This window comes from Cetorhinus maximus, chromosome 6 (genome assembly GCF_964194155.1).
Source record: "Cetorhinus maximus chromosome 6, sCetMax3.hap1.1, whole genome shotgun sequence".
NCBI lineage: Eukaryota > Metazoa > Chordata > Chondrichthyes > Lamniformes > Cetorhinidae > Cetorhinus > Cetorhinus maximus.
In genome coordinates this window covers 131,228,085-131,247,600 of record NC_135884.1, presented here as the reverse complement: position 1 = coordinate 131,247,600, position 19,516 = coordinate 131,228,085, and the positions used below count along the sequence as shown (strand labels likewise).

The 19,516-nt window shown below is 42.9% G+C and overlaps 1 protein-coding gene across 1 annotated transcript in view; it reads left to right on the top strand.

Moving 5' to 3' along the window:
* The window catches only part of pmfbp1 (polyamine modulated factor 1 binding protein 1), a 967,668-nt gene that overhangs the window by 310,008 nt on the left and 638,144 nt on the right, over positions 1-19,516 (top strand). The window contains exons 8-9 of the mRNA XM_078544531.1: positions 4,121-4,267; positions 8,005-8,094. Coding sequence (XP_078400657.1) covers positions 4,121-4,267; positions 8,005-8,094 — 237 coding nt within the window. The remainder of the gene's footprint in view (positions 1-4,120; positions 4,268-8,004; positions 8,095-19,516) is intronic.

Here is a 19,516-nt window from a genome sequence, read left to right as displayed (position 1 = left end):
CATCAGAGCACTCCTTTAAGTCTGAACTGACATTTAAACTTGGTTACCTTCTGAGCCAATTTTCCATTCCTTAGTCAGACCTATGAATGTATCATCTCATGGTTGTAGTACAGAATCCACAAGGAAACTAATTTAATACTCTTTGTACCTGTTAACCAATATAAAGATGGTACGGTAGCATAGTAGTTATCTTACTGGACTAGTAATCTGGAGACATGAATTCAAATCCCACTCCTGGAGAATTCAATCTAGGTTTTGAAATAAATCTGGAATTAAACACCTACTATCAGTAATGATGACCATAAAGCTAATGGGTTGCCCTCAAAACCCATCTGAAATCTGCCGTCCTTTGCCAGTCTGGCCTATACGTGAATCTTAACTGTAAGTTACTCAGCCATATAAACAATGTGGCTACAAGAGCAAGTCAGAAACTAGGAATCCTGCAGCGAGTAATTCGCCTCCTGATTCTTCAAAGCCTGTCCACCATCTACAAGGTGGAAGTCAGGAGTGTGATGGAATACTCTCCATTTGCCTGGATGAGTGCAGCTCCAACAACACTCAAGAAGCTTGACACCATCCAGGACAAAGTAGACTGTTTGATTGGCACCCTCCCTAAAAGCACTGTGGGTGTACCTTCACCACGTGGACTGCAGCAGTTCAAAAAAGCAGCTCACCACCACCTTCTCAAGGGCATTTAGGGATGGGCAATAAATGCTGGCCTAGCCAGCGAAGCCAACATCCTGTAAATAGATTTTTTTTTAAATTAAAAGGATATCCAAAACTATAATAAAACTAAAATCAAATGGACCACTTGGCATTTACCTAGGTACCAGACACCCTGCTCTGTCAACTCTGTAAATTCCTCCTCACTATCTGGGAACTTGCGCCAAAATCAGGACAGCTGTCCCATAGACTAGTCAAGCAATAACCTGACATAGTCATACTCACATACCTTTCAGCCAACATCCCAGACTCCTCCATCACCATCCCTGGGTTCGTAGCAGTGGCACAGAAATATACAGCCGGGAGGGCAACCCTTGGAATCCTCAACATTGCCAGCAGATCCTATAAAGCCTCATGGCATCAAGTAAAACATGGACATGGAAACTACTGTCTTCCCTTAGCTGATGAATGAGTGCTCCTCCATGTCGAACGCCACTTGGAAGAAGTATTGAGGATAGCAAGGGCACAGAACGTGCTCACGTGGAGAACGTCAATGTCCATCAGTAAGACTGCCTCGGTAGCACCAATACTGATCCAGCTGGCCGAGTCTTACAGGACATAGCTGGCGAACTGGTCTGTGGGAGGTGATGAGAGTGCCAACATGAGGGAAAATCCTACTTGACCTTGTCCTTACCAATATACCTGTCACAGATATATCAATCAATGACAGTGTTGGTAGTAGTTACCACTGCACAGTTCTTGTGGAGATGAAGTGCTGCCTTCACATTGAGGACACTCTCTATTGTGTTGTGTGGCACTACAACCTTGCTAAATGGAATAGATTCAGATCAGATTTAGCAACTCAAAACTGGGCATCCATGAGGTTCTATGGATCGTCAACGAAATTGTATTCCAGCTTAACCTGCAACCTTGTGGCCCAGCAAATCCCTCGCTTTACTATTACCTTGAAGACTAATTCAATGAAGAGTGTAGAGGAGGAGGAGCACCAGGCATCCCTGAAAATGAGATGCTCACTGGGTGAAGTTACTACACAGGAGTACGTGCGAAACAGTGAAAGCATCATGCTATAGACAGAACTGAGCAATCTCACAACTGACTGATCAAATCGAAGCCCTGAGGTCCTGTCATAGTCATGAATGGCGGTGAGAAATTAAATAGCTAATGGGAAGAGGAGTCTCCATGAGCATCCCCATCCTTAATGATGGCAGAAGTCTGCACATGAATGCAAAAGGCATTGCTGAAGCGATTGAAGGATCATCTCCCAGAAATGCCAAGTGAGCCTCAGCGCCTTTTCCTCAGGGCCCCATTAATGATCCCCCTAAGCTGCATGCATGTGTGACTGTGCAGCAATCATGAAGCTAACGCACAGGCCACTTACAAGATGTCTCCTTTGAGATACCACGGGTGCACAGCCGGGCAAAAAATTTAGAGGTATCGCACATTGAACTAAACAGGCATGCATAAGAAAGAAAATTTAGAGGAATCTTTGGTCCCATCATCACATAAACCAGTTGCCAGCAATTTGATTCATTCCACATGACATCAAGAAAAGCCTCAGGGCAGTGAATACAACAAAGATTGGGAAGTGACAACATCCCAGCTGTGGTGCTGAGACTTGTGCTCCAGATCTAGCCTTTTCTCCATCAAAGCTGTTCCAGTTCAGCTACCACACTGGCATCTACCTGACAAAGAAGCAAACTGTTGTTATGTCCTGTCCACAAAATGCAGAGCCAACCCAATCTGGTCAATTACCTCGTCATCAGTCCATTCTCAGTCATCAGCATGGAAGATGTCATTGACACTGCTATTAAGTGGCACTTACTCGCCAATGACCTGCTTATTTTGGATTCTGCCAGGACCAGTCAGCTGCAGACCTCATTGCAGCTTTGACCAAACATGAAAAGATGAGTTGAATGCCAGGACTGACATGAGAGTGACTGACCTTGATTTCAAGGCAGCATTTGGCCAAGTGTGGCATCAAGGAATCAGCCCCAGGTAAAATTGATGTCAATGGGAATCGGGCTGGGAGGTGAAGCTCTCCACTGGCTGGAGTCATATCTAGCACAAAGGAGGATGGTAATGATTGTTGAAGGCCAATTGTTTCAGTCCCAGGACATCGCTACAGGAGTTCCTCAAGACAGTGTCCTAGGCCAAACAATATTCAGCTGCTTCATGAATGACTGTCCTTTCAGCATAAGTGCACAGTTACAATCCTACCTCCTCAGATAATGAAGCAGTCCGTGTCTGCATGTACCAATACCTGGCAGCACTCAGATTTATGACAATAAGTGGCAAGTAACATTTCTTGCATTCCTGCCATTCAAGTGCCATGCAAATACCATTTCCAACAAGAGAGAATCTAATCACACCCCATAATTTTTAATGGCATTGAATCCCCCAGCATCAATATCTAGGATGTCATCATTGATCAAAAACTTAACTGGACCAGCCACATAAATACTGTGGCTACAAGAGAAGGTCATAGGTTGTGAATCACCTCCTGACACCTCTCTTGTTCAGAGCTAGCAGGAAATGTGTTTTGACCTTACAATCTTAAAATAGAATTTATGATCTATTAATTGACAAATAGTGCTTTGATTACATAATTACAATAAAGCCTCTCTGTCATTTATATGCACAGTCAGGAATGTGATGGAATACGCTCCACTTGCCTGGAAGAGTGCAGTTCCAGCAATACTTAAGAAGCTTGCCATCATCCAGAGCAAAGCAGCCCATTTCATTGGAACCACATGCACCACCTTAAATATTCACTCCATCCACAGCGGTTCACTGTGGCTGCAGTGTATATCATCTACAAGATGTACTGCAGAAACTTACCAAGGCTCCTTTGATAGTACCTTCCAAACCTGTGGTCTCCATTGACTGGAAGGACAAGATCAATAGCACTCCTTGCAAGATCCACAAGTCATGCATCACCCTGACTTGGAAATCTATTGTTGTTCTTTTATTGACAGTGGGTGAAAATCCTGGAACTCCCTAGTTAACAGCGCTGTGGGCGTACCTACACTACATGGACTGCAATGGTTCAAGAAGGCAGCTTACCACCACTTTCTGAAGGGCAATTAGGGATGGTTAATAAATGCCGGCCTTGCCAGCAATGTCCATGAACGGAAAAAAATGATTGACAGCAACCAGGGGACAATCCCTGGTCAAAACCAGGGGGCTTTTTTAGTTGAAGGAAAGAGTTGAAGTAGGAATGTAGTTAATGGGATTAAATGATTTAAAATGTTATATTTTAATTCTAATAAGACAATATGTATTTGATGTTGTAAAGAAATAAAAGGATACAATTAACATAATCTTCTATAATTGCATCTGCTCCTTTGCAGCCAGACACCTGTAATATTTGGTGAAAGTGTTAGTGTAGGGAATGCATTTTATTTTACTTACAATGATTTGTTTCTGATTATTATAGGTCGTTGATAAGGAACAGAAAATTCAAGAATTACAGGAGACGATAACTGAACTACACAATGAGATGGCCATAAAAGACTCAGAGAATTTGAATCAGCTGCAGGATATACACCACCTGGAGAGCAAGGTCAAAGCCTTGAAACAGGAGGTATGTTTTCTGTTGACAGCAAGTAGAAAATGTGTTTTGGTCTTAGAAGCTTAAAATAGAATTTATGATCTATTAATTGTTAAATAATGCTTTAATTACATGATTACAATAAAATATTAGTTCATTAGGATTTTTTAAACCTTTCTTCCAGATTTTTGAAAAATGTTCCAATTTGCTTCATTGTGCTTTTGATTTAAGGCTATAAGCTTTTCTTCTCCAGAATTTTTCCTTTGTTTATCCAATGGATCACATGATGCTTATCTTTAAGAGCAGTTTATCATTATTCTCTTTATGTGTGTCTCTTTATGAGATTAGATGCTTCAGATTTTGTCACTTTTCCTCACGTTTCGTTTGTATTGTAGCAAAGCAAAACAAATATTTGACCTAGTAAAAACACAGAGAGGCACATTAGATCTTTCATATTAAAAGCATAACTGATATTGAAACTGCTGACTTGGTGGTTGATATTGATTAAATTTTGTTGCTATAAACAAGGGTTGTGAAATTGGGCTTCGTAGAGCCACTGGTGCCAGCACTATGGAAGCCCTGAAATGAAATAATGGCAGCCAAAATGCTTCCAGTCACCTCTAGCACAGCCTGTGTTGGAGTGTTGACCGACAGCGATCTAACAGGGGCATGCCATGTGTGCATCAGAAGCATGCAGAGTGGGCAGATTGTGACGTCACATGTGATGCATGACTTCCACCAAGTTGGGCCATGCCAGTCCAGTTGATGCCCTCTCCTACTCACTCTGCTCAACATGCATTCAGCTCCATAAGGCATCCTCTCCTGCCCACCGGCATTATTTAAGTGGCCAACCCCATCCAATTTACAGATGAAGCCCCGTTGACTTACTGTTACTGATGCAGAGCTTGTGGAAGTACTGTGTTGTGTTCCTGAAGCAGTTTACGGACCTGCTGCATTTTCAAGGGAGTGGTGCTGCACCCTGACAGGAATTTTCTGCCCAATCAAGAAAAAGTCTTCTTTGCTTAGGAAGGCTTTTGGGCTCTGGCATGCTGTGAAAATAGAGCTCAGACAGCAGAGAGGGCAATGATTGCACTGGTGTTGCTGTCAAGGTCATCATCACCCTCAATTTCTATGCTATTCTTTTCAGTCAGGAGCCAGTGACAGCAGTAATATCTCACTGATCACCATCCATTGCTGCATCAAGGAGGAGGCCAGGAGAGGAGAGATCATTATCTTCTCACTGACCAGAGAGAAGCAGGAGCAGAGAGCATGTGGGTTTGTCAGGTGGCAGGATTCCAAATGGTGTAGGGAGAAATGAACTGCATATAGATCGCTCTGCGGGTCCCACATTTGAATGATGAGATGTTCTGTAACTGCAAAGTGCTTCACTCTGTCAGTATCCAGTTTTTGTGAAATCACAGCCTCTGTCAGTACCTATTTTCCTAGCAGCAGTCACAACATCTTCATCCTGCAGCAGTCAGCAATATCTGCCATATTTGGCCCAACATGGTGAACCAGAGGATGGCTGCTTGGGACAAGGGATACCTTTTCTACCTCTTCTAATCACCATGCGACCATGCAAGGTCATTGAGCTCATAACGAGAGCCATGTAGCCGCAAGGAGTGTCATGGAGTAAACTATTGGTGTGCTGAAACAATGGTCCCACTGCTTGGACAACTCTGGATGTACCCTCCAGTGCTCACCAGAGCTGCTCAAGGTCATTCTGCAAGGTCATCTATAGTCTCTCCCAGGAAAAGTCGGCAGACTTCCGCCATCCAGAGAACATCAATTTAAGATGATTGGCAAAAGAGCCAATGGCAATATGTCGAAAACCTTTTTTACACAGTGAGTGGTTAGGATATAGAATGTAATGCCTGAGTGTGTATCAAAGTTCCTGGTGGTCTGCTGTGTCTTCCAGTACCTCACTATCATGAGGCATAGCGCTTGCCACATTCATTAGGAGGTCATCTTTGGAGAAGGATGGGGAGAAAGGGAGGAGGTATCTTGGACCTCTTTGCTCTGGAGGGCTGTTCGTGAGCAGATACTAAGACACCGGTTCCCATAATGTCACCCGATTATCAAGGTCACCTCCCTATTCCCCATTTTTCATTCAATACACTATAGATCATCACTGTAACTTTGGTCAAAATTATGAAATAGAAGCCACCAACAAAAATCCTTTGTAACAATTTTACCCAACATTTCCAACGGTGCATACAAAACTGAACTATCCAGCTTTCTGTATCCCACATATGTCTTGTGGGTGCCTTTGCCTATTCTAGTGCTCCTAAGCAGTGCTACCCCTGTAAATCATAGAACCATAGAATGGTTACAGCACAGAAGGAGGCACTTTGGCCTTTCATGTCCATGCTGACTCTCAGACAGAACTACTCAGCTGGTCCCACTCTTCTGCCCTTTTCCCATAGCCCCACGAATCTTTTCTCTTCAGATGCTTACCCAATTTCCTTTTGAAAGCCAAGACTGAATCTGCCTCCACCACACTCTCAGGCAGTACATTCCATGCCCTAACCACTCAGTGTTTAAAAAAGTTTTTCCTCATGTTGCCGTTGGATCTTCTGCTAATCACCTTAAATCGATGTCCTCTCGCTGGTGGAAGTCTGCTGACTTTTACTGGGAGCAACTGCAAATATCTTTGCAGAACCAACTTGAGCAGCTCTGGGCCATCTTTGGACTGGACAGGAATGTTGCAATTTGACCCACACAAAGGAAGATTCCATGATTGTATCCTTAGCAGCTTTGGTGGAGGTTTAAATGACAGGGATGCAGTCTGGGGTCAAAGCTCTGCTTTGCCTTGGGGAGGCAGATGTCCTCCTTGGACACTTCGGTGGAATAAGTAAATAGGGATTTTCAAAGAGTCACTCAACTTATGCACTTTGTAAACCACAGGTCATTGGAATTGATGAGCCCCAATACCATGAGAGTTGCAATGGTATATGTTGACCTTTCTCAGGACGTCAGAACGTTTTGCTCCCTTGCCATTCCTACAACCCACTGAACGCAGCTACCATGTCTTCTTTGGATTCAGCAGTCTCAGACCATGGTCATATTAAGGGCTTGTATATGAACAACAGCAATCTTTCACCAGCTTTGTCAAACCCACTGGGGAAGCACTTTGTAAGAGTAGTAAAGTGAGGAAGTCTTCAGTTCAGAAAAACACAATGAGTTGAGCATTAGGTTGTCAAAAAAATTTAGTTCAATCTTCTGTTTGTAAATGAATCCATCACCTTTTTTTCACATTTGGGAGCTCTCTTTATATTGTAGCTAGTTTCTCTGTGTTGTCGGAACGTCACTGATATAAAGGTTGGCTGAAGGGTTTGACTGTTTGAAATGCAATAATCAGTAAAATACCAAAACCGTTTTCTTCCATTAATACAGAAGAATAAATTTTCTTGCAGGTCTTTTTAGTCACTTTGAGGCCAGCCCCACAAGGTTGAGCAGATTGACTTAGGTGAAACTTTTGAGGAGGGTTAAAATTGAGGCCCCTGTTTTTGGAGGAATCAATGGGCTTAGATCTCTGGTTATTACTTGCTGAAAAGTGAGTATGCAGTCGTGTTGGTGATACAATCCAAATACAGTAATAACTGATTTTGTCAATGCCCAACTTTCAATATAGTGTTGATTACTAAAACAGAATAATTACCAATAAACACCAGTAGTAACCCAGGTTTGACCTTTATGTATAATGGCTCTTCATCTAAGTTATTTTCAATCTTTAAAACATGTAATAAACTTTGTATTTTGCTATCTAGATATGGCGATCAGAAGAGTCTTTCACCCAACTTAAGAGAGACTTGGAAGAAGTTCAACTTGGTTCCAGTAGTGGTTCAAGAGATACGTATGTAAGTGCTTGGTGATAGATTATAGTAATCTCCAGCCAGTTGATGAGTTTGATTATCTTAGCTTTATGCAAGGATGTAAACAAGAGCGGAGGAGTACCAACTGGGCTTTTATCTATAACTCAGTAACTTTGGTGATTGTTTTGATCAAACTACTGTTATGGACAGATTTTGCGTGTTCCTCTTTACTGCCCGTGATCAACATGTCCGCTTGCAAAAGGTGTGTGTTCTCTCACCCGCAGAGTGGTCACCCTAATTCAAACAATTTCCAGCTGCAAGTCTTTGGTGAGTTTAAAAACAAAGGAGGTTATCTATTATCACACACTTGCCCCAGAATTTAAAACACAACATCTCACTCACTCAACTCACATACACTAATGCATACAAAGATTAGATACTTATTGTCTCAGTCTCTTTTGTGGTAGGCCTACAGTTTCTTCAATGAGTTGATGCTTTAGTTGAAGTGAAGCTCTTGTAAAGCAGAGGATTTTCAGTGAGCTACTCAAATTTTCAAGAGGTTGGTTCTCAGGTGAATTTGAAGTTGGAAGAGGTTTAGGGGAAGTCCTTCTCCCACTTTCAATGTTTTACCATTTATTACCTTGGCTGGTTATATGACCCGCAGCTGGTTCGATGGATTTCTGATGGAACACTGTCTACAGAACAGCTCCTCACTGTTATTTTAAAAGCAGACAGCAAAATGGCTTCCTCACCATGTAACCTGTACAAGTTCAAAGTCATTTTTCAAAAAAAGGTGAGCGGTTAGGTCGATTATACATCCTGTGTGTGGATTTCACACCTTGACTGCTTGAGACAGCTGGTGTCTTTGTATTTGAAAGACCCATTCAATTGGTCATACCCTTTTGAATTAGTTTCAGGAAAGGCATTGAGTCAGCATTAGTCCGGAAGAACAAAAATAAAAATACCTGGAAAAACTCAGCAGGTCTGGCAGCATCTGCGGAGAGGAACACAGTTAATGTTTCGAGTCCGTATGACGCTTCAACAGAACTAAGTAAAAATAGAAAAGAGGTGAAATATAAGTTGGTTTAAGGTGGGGGGGGGTAGAACTGGATAGAGGGCCAGTGATAGGTGGAGATAGCCAAAAGATACCATAGACAAAAGGACAAAGAGGTGTTGAAGGTGGTGATATTATCTAAGGAATGTGCTAATTAAGGGTAGAAAGCAGGACAAGCAAGGTACAGATAGCCCTAGTGGGGGTGGGGTGAAGGGAAAGGATCGAAATAGGCTAAAAGGTAGAGATAAAACAATGGATGGAAATACATTTAAAAATAATGGAAATAGGTGGGAAAAGAAAAATCTATATAAATTATTGCGAAAAAAAGGGGGGCTTCGGAAAGGGGGTGGGGATGGAGGAGAGAGTTCATGATCTAAAATTGTTGAACTCAATATTCAGTCCGGAAGGCTGTAAAGTGCCTAGTCGGAAGATGAGGTGCTGTTCCTCCAGTTTGCGTTGAGCTTCACTGGAACAATGCAGCAGGCCAAGGACGGACATGTGGGCATGAGAGCAGGGTGGAGTGTTGAAATGGCAAGCGACAGGGAGGCCTGGGTCATCCTTGCGGACAGACCAAAGGTGTTCTTTGCCAACTTTGTGCCAACTCATGCCAACCCACCACCCTTTGCCCTTACATTTTTCATGCAACTCACCCAGTATCCACCATAGCTTGTCCTCCGCGAAATGTTACGACTCACTGGGGGGTAGTGCGATGTAATCTCAAGCCCCACTGTTCCCTCAGCCGCGACAAATGTGAAAAAGTTTGATCAGACCACCAGATTGCCCCAATTCTACCTAACAGTTTAATTTAGGATAAAAGAATGCGTGCACTAGGTTTGTAAACTTAATAATTAAATAACTGTTTATTGAACAAACTGTCATTAACCAGTGGCAAAAGAAAGAAAAATGAACTGCTAATTTCTACCACTGTAACATAAACTCTACCCCCTTCTTAAATCCCTATACACACACATACAAGACACATAAGACACACAAAATGAATTTTAAGGGTAGGATAAAACAGTTCAATAGCACCAATTCCGGAGTCCAGGAATCGATAGGTTGATTTTGATCAATGCCTTCCAAATTCCTTTCAATTCTTGTTAAGGCACGAGCTGGCCTTCCAGCACTTTCAGTATTTGGTTCACTGGTTGAGCACTTGCCTTTCAATGTCTCTAACAGTGATTTTCCCCTTTGCCTCTTGACAGGGGTTTTCAGAGAGAGAGCAGGCTATAGAGATATGAGGAGAAAAAGACAGGAATTACTGGAATCTTCCATACTTCCATACACAGGAGAAAGAAGTTTTAGTCCTTGTTCCATTCAGGCTAGGAGCTATTCTGCTCTGCCCTCACGTAAAACCTGGTCACCTATCAGGAGCCAATTAAAATGTTGCTGTCAGGCAGATCCCTTGGTCCGGGACTCCTTTCTGGCATCATCCTGTGTTTCATGGTACACTCTGTTCCAGGACTGCAGCATTGTTTATATTCCTCATCCTGTTCCTGTGGACATGTCTTTCAACCTGCAGCCATTATAATTCCAATCCACATTCCAACAGAAAAAAAGATATGTTCTTTACAATAGTACGACAGAAATAAAAAGATATGTTCCTTACAGGAGCCATGCTATTCCTCACAGAAGCCATGCTGAGATGAAATAACGTAATGTTCTAAGTATCTATTAAAGATTTCACTATATTTTTAAAAAATTCATTGATAAAACTCATTCCGTACACTTAAATCCCTGTAAGTACTTAATCCCTTATCAAACAAACATTCATGTTCATCGTCCCACATCAAAGACAGCTAATCCCTTTATTATCGGTTGCAGCTGTCAGTCAAACTGTAAACTTACAGCCCCCCCCACTGTGATAATGTTAGGTTGTAGAAGTAGTCAAGCAGTACTAATACTAATATGATAAACCTCAGACTTATGTCGACAAATATCTATTGAATCTGCAAGCACTGAATTTTTAACTGAGGCACACAACAGGCTGTGTTTGTTTTTCAAAATTTAAAGAATAAGGGATTTAAATGACTTGACAACTTGACAGTTCTACAGAGCTTATCTACTTATTTTGCACATTTATGTCCCCACTTAACAATCCCAAAAGAATACCTTGACCTCTGCAAAAGGATATCTGACCTTTCCAAAAGGGCACCTGACTTCTCCAAAAAGACTCCGATGGGTTTAGACCTTTTCCTCAAATTCATAAAGCCCACGAGTCGTGTTTCAGAAACCTGACCAACAAAAAGTGCTCCTGAGTGAAGGCAGCTTCTGTATGTGCTGCTGCCTCTGTGAACCAGGCATGTGTGAAATCCGCCCCTTCCCCATTCACACCCTCTCTACTCCACCCCCTCCCCTCCGACACCCCTGGCAAAAATGATGGGTGCCAGATATGGGTTTGGGAATTCTAGATTCGAGGCTCCGGTGCTATTTTGGTTAACACACAAAGCCCTTCCATCTCTGCAGAAATTCAGGCCTTTATATCATTAGACAAATTCGCTGTGCAATGTAATGAAAATCCATGGATAGCTTTTGTATGGAACCTAGTGTTATAGAATGCCTTTGTAACTGCTATTGCTATATTTGTTTTTATTTTGCCTGTTCGCAATCACTTCAACAAGATCAGCAATAAAAACTAAAACATATGTAGTGAACTATTTCTTGGACGATTTTCCACACTACATAAGTGACTGTACCGACATTATTAATGTGCCTTTATAAGAATATCAATGTGAACTTGTTTTCATTTCCTACATGAGCGATCTCCGAATAACATAATTGGTATTCAAGTACAGGTAGTTTTGTATTGTGAGCCTTTGGTTACTGTAGTTGAACGTCCAAACCCTCTTTACATATTTGCCACTTGCACCTGCTAAAGAGAGAAGCTTTTCATCCCATTATTCTGATCTAGGCTGAAGTACAAGGGGGAAGCAGATGGTGTGGGAATGTAGGTAGTGTATTGTAGAAATGGAGCCTATTGTCCAATGGACAAATGGAGCCATCATGCCCAATTTTTGTTTCCTTTGGCAGGCCTGTTTTGCATTGCCCTCCCACCCCCAAGTTGAATTTTACACCCATGGTTTTCGGGGGTTAAAGGATCATCTGCTAACTGTACCACCAAATTTTCTTATTTACAGGTTTTTAATTTTACTTTCCTTTTTGGCGGCAGTGATTGAATACCCGTTGTGCTTTGGTCTGCTACTGTTCACAATTTTCAACAAAGCCACCATCGTTCATGCTAAGTTTAATTTTTCAATTTACAAGATTCTTTGTAAAAACGAAAGACAGCAATGTTCATGTAAGACAACATGCTGATGTCATCAGCCTGTAACAAGTCATGATGGATTGCATACATTTTATGTTTGCTTGCAAACTTAAGAAAATCAGCCTTCAATAAAACCTACAAAGAATGAAGGTTGAAAACCTACCAATCCCCTTTTCTACAAATAGATCCTTAAATGCACCAATAATCAGTGTTTTCCTTTTGTAAGTGAAGTTAGTTTTTCAAGAAAGAAAAGATCTCCTTTTAGCATTGGTTGGCAACCAGGATATAATGCTTTCTTCACTACTTAAATATGCTATGTGGGAACCAAGATTTTCATTTAAACGTTGTTCACGTTCAGTGTGTTGGACTGGTAAGTAAACATAAGCATTATTTTCCACAATAGTATTTCAAAGCTTGTGGTAGGCTCCTCGTTGTTTGAGTATGTCCAATTTGTAAATGATTTCATCTTTTGGGGGTTCTCTCATGATTGAAGAGTCCTTTGTGGAGCCAACATGGACGTCCACAGAACTGGCAGTTTATATTGTTGCTGTTGATGCTTAGGGGAACTTAGCCAGCTGCGCCACCTCTGGCCTTCCTCTGGGCACGTTGCATGTTGCAAGATTGGCATTGCTGAGTGGCCCTGGCAGAACTCAAACTAAGCATCCATGAGCAGATTATTGCTGTGTAAGTGCCACTTAATAGCTCTGTTAATGACACCCTCCAACATTTCTTAATATCACATGGATTGAATTGAATTGGCTGAAGACTGGCAGCTGTGATGCTGGGGACCTCAGGATGAGGCCAAGATGGATCATCCACTCGGCACTCCTGGCTGAAGATGGTTTGTAAATGCTTCAGCCTTGTCTTTTGCACTGATGTGCTCGGCTCTCCCATCATTGAGAATGGGTATATTTGTGGAGTCTCCTCCTCCAGTGAGTTGTTTAATTGTCAACCACCATTCATGACTGGATGTGTCAGGACTGCAGAGCTTAGATCTGACCCGTTGGTTGTGGGACTGCTTAGCTCTGTTTATCGCAATCTCTTTGTGCTGTTTGGCATGAAAGTAGTCCTGTGTTGTAGCTTCACCAGATTGACATCTCATTTTTAGGCATGCCTGGTGCATATTCTTCCGCATTCTTCATTAAACCCGGGTTGATCCCCTGGCCTGATGGTAATATTAGAGTGGGGGATATCCTGGGCCACGAGGTTAGAGGTTGTGGTCGAATACAATTCTGTTGCTGCTGATGGCCGACAGCGTCTCATGGATGACAAGTTTTCAGCTGCTAGATATGTTCAAAATCTATCCCATTTGGCATGGTGGTAGTGCCACACAACACATTGGAGGGTATCTTCAATGTGAAGGTGGGACTTCATCTCCACAAGGACTGTGCTGTGGTCGCTCCTCCCAACACTCATGGACAGATACACCTGCGACAGGTTGATTGCTGAGGGCAAAGTCAAGTAGTTTTTTTCCTCTTGTTGGTTCCCTCACCACCTGCTGCAGACCCTGTCTAGCAGCTATGTCCTTTAGGACTCGGCCAGCTCAGTCTGTCGTGATGCTACTGAGCCACTCTTGGTGATGGACATTGAAGCCCCCCACCCAGAATACATTTTGTGCCCTTGCCACCCTCTTCAACATGGAGGTGTATTTTTGACACTCTTTATATCACTGCCCTGTTTGGAAAAGAAACGTACCACAAATTAGATTTTTTTTTTACACGTGTCAAGTACCCCCATTCTAATTATGAAATGTAATACTGAATTTATTTACTGAATAATAGGCTGAAATATTTTTAAAAGTTGGAATTAAACTGTATGTTAAGATCTGACATTTTTATATTTCTATTTGCAATATGCCCCAGATGATCATTGCTATAGGTTTAGACCTCCTGATAACAGAAGTAATGCTGCAAATGCTAAAGATTCTCTATCAGTTCATACGAGTAATAGATACAAACAAATGCTTTTCACTTATATATAAAAGAGCCTTCCATTTATATAGCAGCTTTCACAACTGCAGAATGTCCCAAAATGCTTTGCAGCCAATTTGTATTTTTTTGAAGTGTAGTCATATTCTCATATTGAAACATGAGAGTGATGGGAAAGTGGAAGGAAAGGCTAATGAGTGCTGGGTACAAAGTTGGTACCAAGCTGAAAGAGGTGTGAATAGGAATTTTACATCAGCTGCTCTGGTCAAATTATTGATTCTTTTTTGGTTCTTTTGGCATTGCTGCCAGGGCTGCAGTACAATGCTATGCACAATACCACATTTACCCTTGCCACCCTCTGTCTAATATTTCCAAATCCATTCACACCTTGCCCTTCTGCAACAGTGGAAGAGATAAACACCTCTGTCTAATGTTGCTGACATACTTGCTTTTGCTCCCTTCTCCCAACAACTGGAAACAGGACCTTCTCCCCACTGATTGCAAAAACCTGCCTGAACACCTAGGGCACTTATCCAGTACTCATTGTGACTCTGTTGTCCAAGTTTAAGTTCACAAACATGCAGCACAGGCAAATTGTACCTCCCTTAAATAGCGCAGGATTAAACTTGAAAGAGTATCTAAGACATGTTTTTGCAAATTATGTTCTGTGGCTTAGTTTGATAGATTGCTCCTTTCTAAATTTGAGTGGCTCCATGTTCAAAATCCAGCATGTCCTGGTAACCTTTCCATGATACAGAATAAGCAAATTTCTTTGAATTAAGACATTTGGAAGTTTATATTAAAGATGGCATTTGGAAAATCTCAAACAAACCAAGGAATTGTTTTTAACGCTCAAAGCAACTACAAAATGATTTGAATAAAACCAGTACATTTACATTCCTTAAAGAGAATTACTGTCTGAGCTCCCCAAAGTTATCCCAAAGATGCACTGGGGAACCCCCTCTCAGAACTTCAAAGGTAAGGGTTTGCATGGCAATTTCCCAGAAGTGCAATTACTCTGCTCTGGGAACCATCCAAAGATGCGATTAAAAGCACAAACTTCGGATGATTCCGGCTGTTTTACACAAATAGTTACTCAGGAAAAGTTAGAAGAATTTAAATCTCTTCTAACTTCCGGGTAACTATTGTAAAGACACACACTGCACCCCCTCCCCACACCACAGGACTCCCCCCATATCCCTGACCCCCCATAGAACACTCCTGACGCCCCCACACACAGTATTCCATCCCCACCCGAATCAACCTATCCCCCCACCCCAGAAGGCCCGACCCCACCCCCCTGACCTGAGGGCCCCCCCGACCCCCAGCACCCTCCCCCACCTCACTGAAGGCCCAAAACTCTCCCGAACCCGACCTGACCCCCCCCCACCAGCTTGCCGTTCTGACCTCCCCCACCCCACCTAAAGCTACCAGAAACCCACTTCCACCCCTTGCAGGCCCTACACCCCTCCCGACCCTACTGGACCTCCCCCACACCCCTCCAATGGCACCCCCAAGGTCTGACCCCACCACCACACCCCCCCAGAATGTGAACACTACCCCCCGCAACCCACATCCCCCCCCAATGTCCAATCCATCCACCTACACCCTCCCCAATGTCCGACCTCCCCCATCCACCCCCCCCCCTCCCCCCGCAACTGAGGTCCTACCCCAAACCCACCCCCCGATGTCTGAACTCCCCTCCCCACGCCCCCTCAATGTCCAACCCACCATACTCCCTGATGTCCAACACCCCACCTGTTGTCTGACACTATGCCACCCCCCCCAATGCCCGACATCCCAAACCCTGATGTCCGACCCTCCCCCACTCCCGCCCGACCTCCGATCCCCCACACCCTGCCAAATCTTTAGCTTAGGCACTTACCTTCTCCCTGGCCTGTCAATTTCAATGCGACCTTTAAACTTACCTGCTTTACAGCAGCAAGTGCCAATCTGGAGATCCACTGTGCCTTTTGTTTGACAGAAATTCCTTCCTCTATCTATTATGTCGTCGCCTTCTTCTTCTTCTTCGTCTTCTCCTCCTCCTTCTCCTTCTCCACCTCCTCCTTCTTCTTCTCCTCCTCTTTCCTCCATCTTCTTCTTCTTCCCCTCCTACCCTCTGCCGAAAGGCAGGTCTGTGGCAATTAATTACCAAACTACGGCAAAGTGCCATGATGTTTTACTATGTTTTACTATGCGTAGGGTGAGGAGTGATGCCCTGAGACTATCTCAGCTGGAATGGACATTAAACCCCATGCTTTTGGCATTAATCTGATCCACACTCTAGCTGTCTAGCGAACTGAGCCAACCGCGCAGCTCCCCCCCCAACCCCCCCGCCCTCTCCCATCAACCCAACCCATTCACTTGGGTAAAAAGCCATCAAATGCTACAGGAATTTCTCCTAAATCCCTGACACCATTAATATCTACATCTTCAATAGCCAAAGCAATAGTAGCAATGTCTGTTGTTCTCTCTTGTACCCTCACTTAGCAGTGCTGCATTCTTAAAAGAGTGAGTACTGGCTGATCAGTCCTAAATTTGTTATAGAGACATTTAATTAACTTTAAAGCCTATTTTTATTTAATAGTATCTTTTCTCCAACAAATGTAAAAAGCTGGAAAGCTTTAATGTCATTTACATTGAAACTTAAGCATTGATATGAAACAATTTTCACCATCCAGTGATGCTAAAGTTTCCATGTAAATCAAGAAATGAGATCCAAGCTGACCCTGAAGAGAAGTATTGCTAGACTCTCTACTTTTTGGTTTGACACTGCTTGAAGCGTAACTCCAGTATGTGGTCAATTAATGGTAAATGGTATTGAGGGATTCCCATACTATCTCACCACATAAAATGTTAACTGCTGGGAGAGAGATTTGCGTACACATGTGGCCATGTAGCCATTGAAATTCTAGTCTGGCAGTGAAAACTGCTTTCTATCGAGCTAGAGCTGACAGTACAGTTACTGGTCTGAGACCTGTAACTGTAATATAAGCTCACTGCACCACAGTATATTCATAGGCAATTACATGCCGTGTTATTTGCCTGGCTAAGCATATGATAGTCTGAGCTTTGGATAAAGCTGGAGTATCTAGTGTATGCAGCCAATATAACCTAGCTCCACAAACATTATTCCTATCTTTCAGCACATTATCTACATATTCAAACAGTTGAACTTATACCAATTAATAAAGAGTGGCTTTCACACTGCTCATGACTGCCATTGGTTTTGGGTGAGACATTAAATCAAGGCGTTGTCAACCTTCTCAGATAGATATAACGGAGCAGTTGAGTTCACACAATCTCCAGTCCAAAATTTACCTTTCACCCAATACTACTGAAAAGCAGACGACCAGATCATTTATCTGATTTCTGTTTGTGGGATATTCCTGTGCACATGTTGGCTGCTGACGTTCCCTACAAAACAACAGTGATTAGATTTCAAAATCAACTGTTCATTGTAATGTACTTTGGGACATCCTAAGTATGTGAAAAGTGCAATATAAATTCAAGCTCTTCCTGTTGTGGCAGGTGGAACGTTGCAGTTTTTCTATCTTGATGAGTATCAGTGGCTTTTTAAAAAAGTAATTGCAACTATTCAGAAACTGTGCTTTGTACTCTAACTTTTGTTACATTTTATTGAATGCAAATATAAGAATTTTTGATGGCTTGCTTTGAGGGATGTACTTAGAAGATCTCCTATGACAGAGGTGTAAGTGCAGCATGTAATGTGGCACTGAATAATACAGACTACAATATCTGGTCCAGATAATCGCCTTCAGGTCGGGCGTGCAGAAATGGGAAAATTCTGGGCTTTAACAACCAAGAAGGCATGGGCTCAGATTGCGGCAATGGTGAGTGCCACCAGCGACCACAGAAGATCATGGATCCAGCGCCGCAAAAAGTTCAGTGACCTTTTGTGTTCTGGCAAGGTGACTAACTTGGCTCGTAGACACATAGGTCCAAGGGAAGGGTCACATCTGCATGCTGCAGCTAACATGTGAGACCTGCCACATACAATCCTCAATGCTGAAGCAGAAGAATATGTAGCAGCTCATTTAGCTGCACATAAAGCAAATGTGAATAGACCGCATGATGTGCAGGCAGATGCATTGAAGAGCAATATCCCTGCATGCACTATGTATATTCATGTTGTGGTTGCATGCCAAAAGGGTGAAGAACGTGAAACAGATGGCCATGACTGGGGTTGGGAGAGCCCACTTGAGGTCCACCGCCTCCCCTACCCCTCCGCTAGAGCCTTCATCTGCTCTACATGTGCCAGTGACTATGACTGCCCATGCAGAGGTGCAGAGGCCTCAGTCTGAGGGAGAACCCCAATGGATGCCTGCACAATGAGGAAGGCCACCATGCTCCTCATTGCTCTTTAGATAGATAAGTGAGTAACTTTCCTCTGAGGCAACATAGTGGGCACTTCATAGAATTGTGCGCGAGTGCAGGACTCTGTCTTGCCTACAGCACTAATGAGTTCACTGTGGTTACGCATTCACATTGTATATATCACATGTGAGAACTTGTTTAATATATTTCCTTTCACTTCTACATGAATTTGTGTATGTACAATAGAGAGTTCAAAAGGAATGACAAAAATGTGAGGTAGCTTCTTACCAGTAACACTGAGGGCAGCATGCTGAGTTGCATCTCGACGTGGCTTCAGCAGAAACAATGATGTGGCCTAATTGGTGAGGCATATGAGAGCTTCTTCCTTCTCTGTTGTATCACACAAGGGTTCAGGAGTCAAAAGCTCAAGCACTAAGATGCTCCTTGTATCTTTCAGTTGCCAGCTAAACTTGCCTTTGAGGGAGGCTTAAAGATCTCACTCCATGGCCAGATGCCAGTCAGCAAGGGCATCTGAAGCATGAATGTTGGGTGCTGTACATTTATCTGCATTGCAGTGTTGGCCACTTTGGCTTTGGTGTGGGCAGCACAGTTCGGTAGGCCAAGTATTGTCCAGTTAATATAGGCAGTCTGCTGCCGCCATTACAGTGGCTGCATTGTTATTTCCAGTGTCACAGGTTTGCAGGGGTATATTTAAGCCAGAACTGATGCATGTGGCACCCAGTTCTTAACTAGGGCCATTGGCCGGAATGGATGTAGTACAAATTGTTTCACAAATTGAGCTGTCACGGCAGAGTTGTCTAATCATCATGCATGAGTTGCCATTTCTGCATGAATGATGCAATATACACTTGTGTCAGCGTG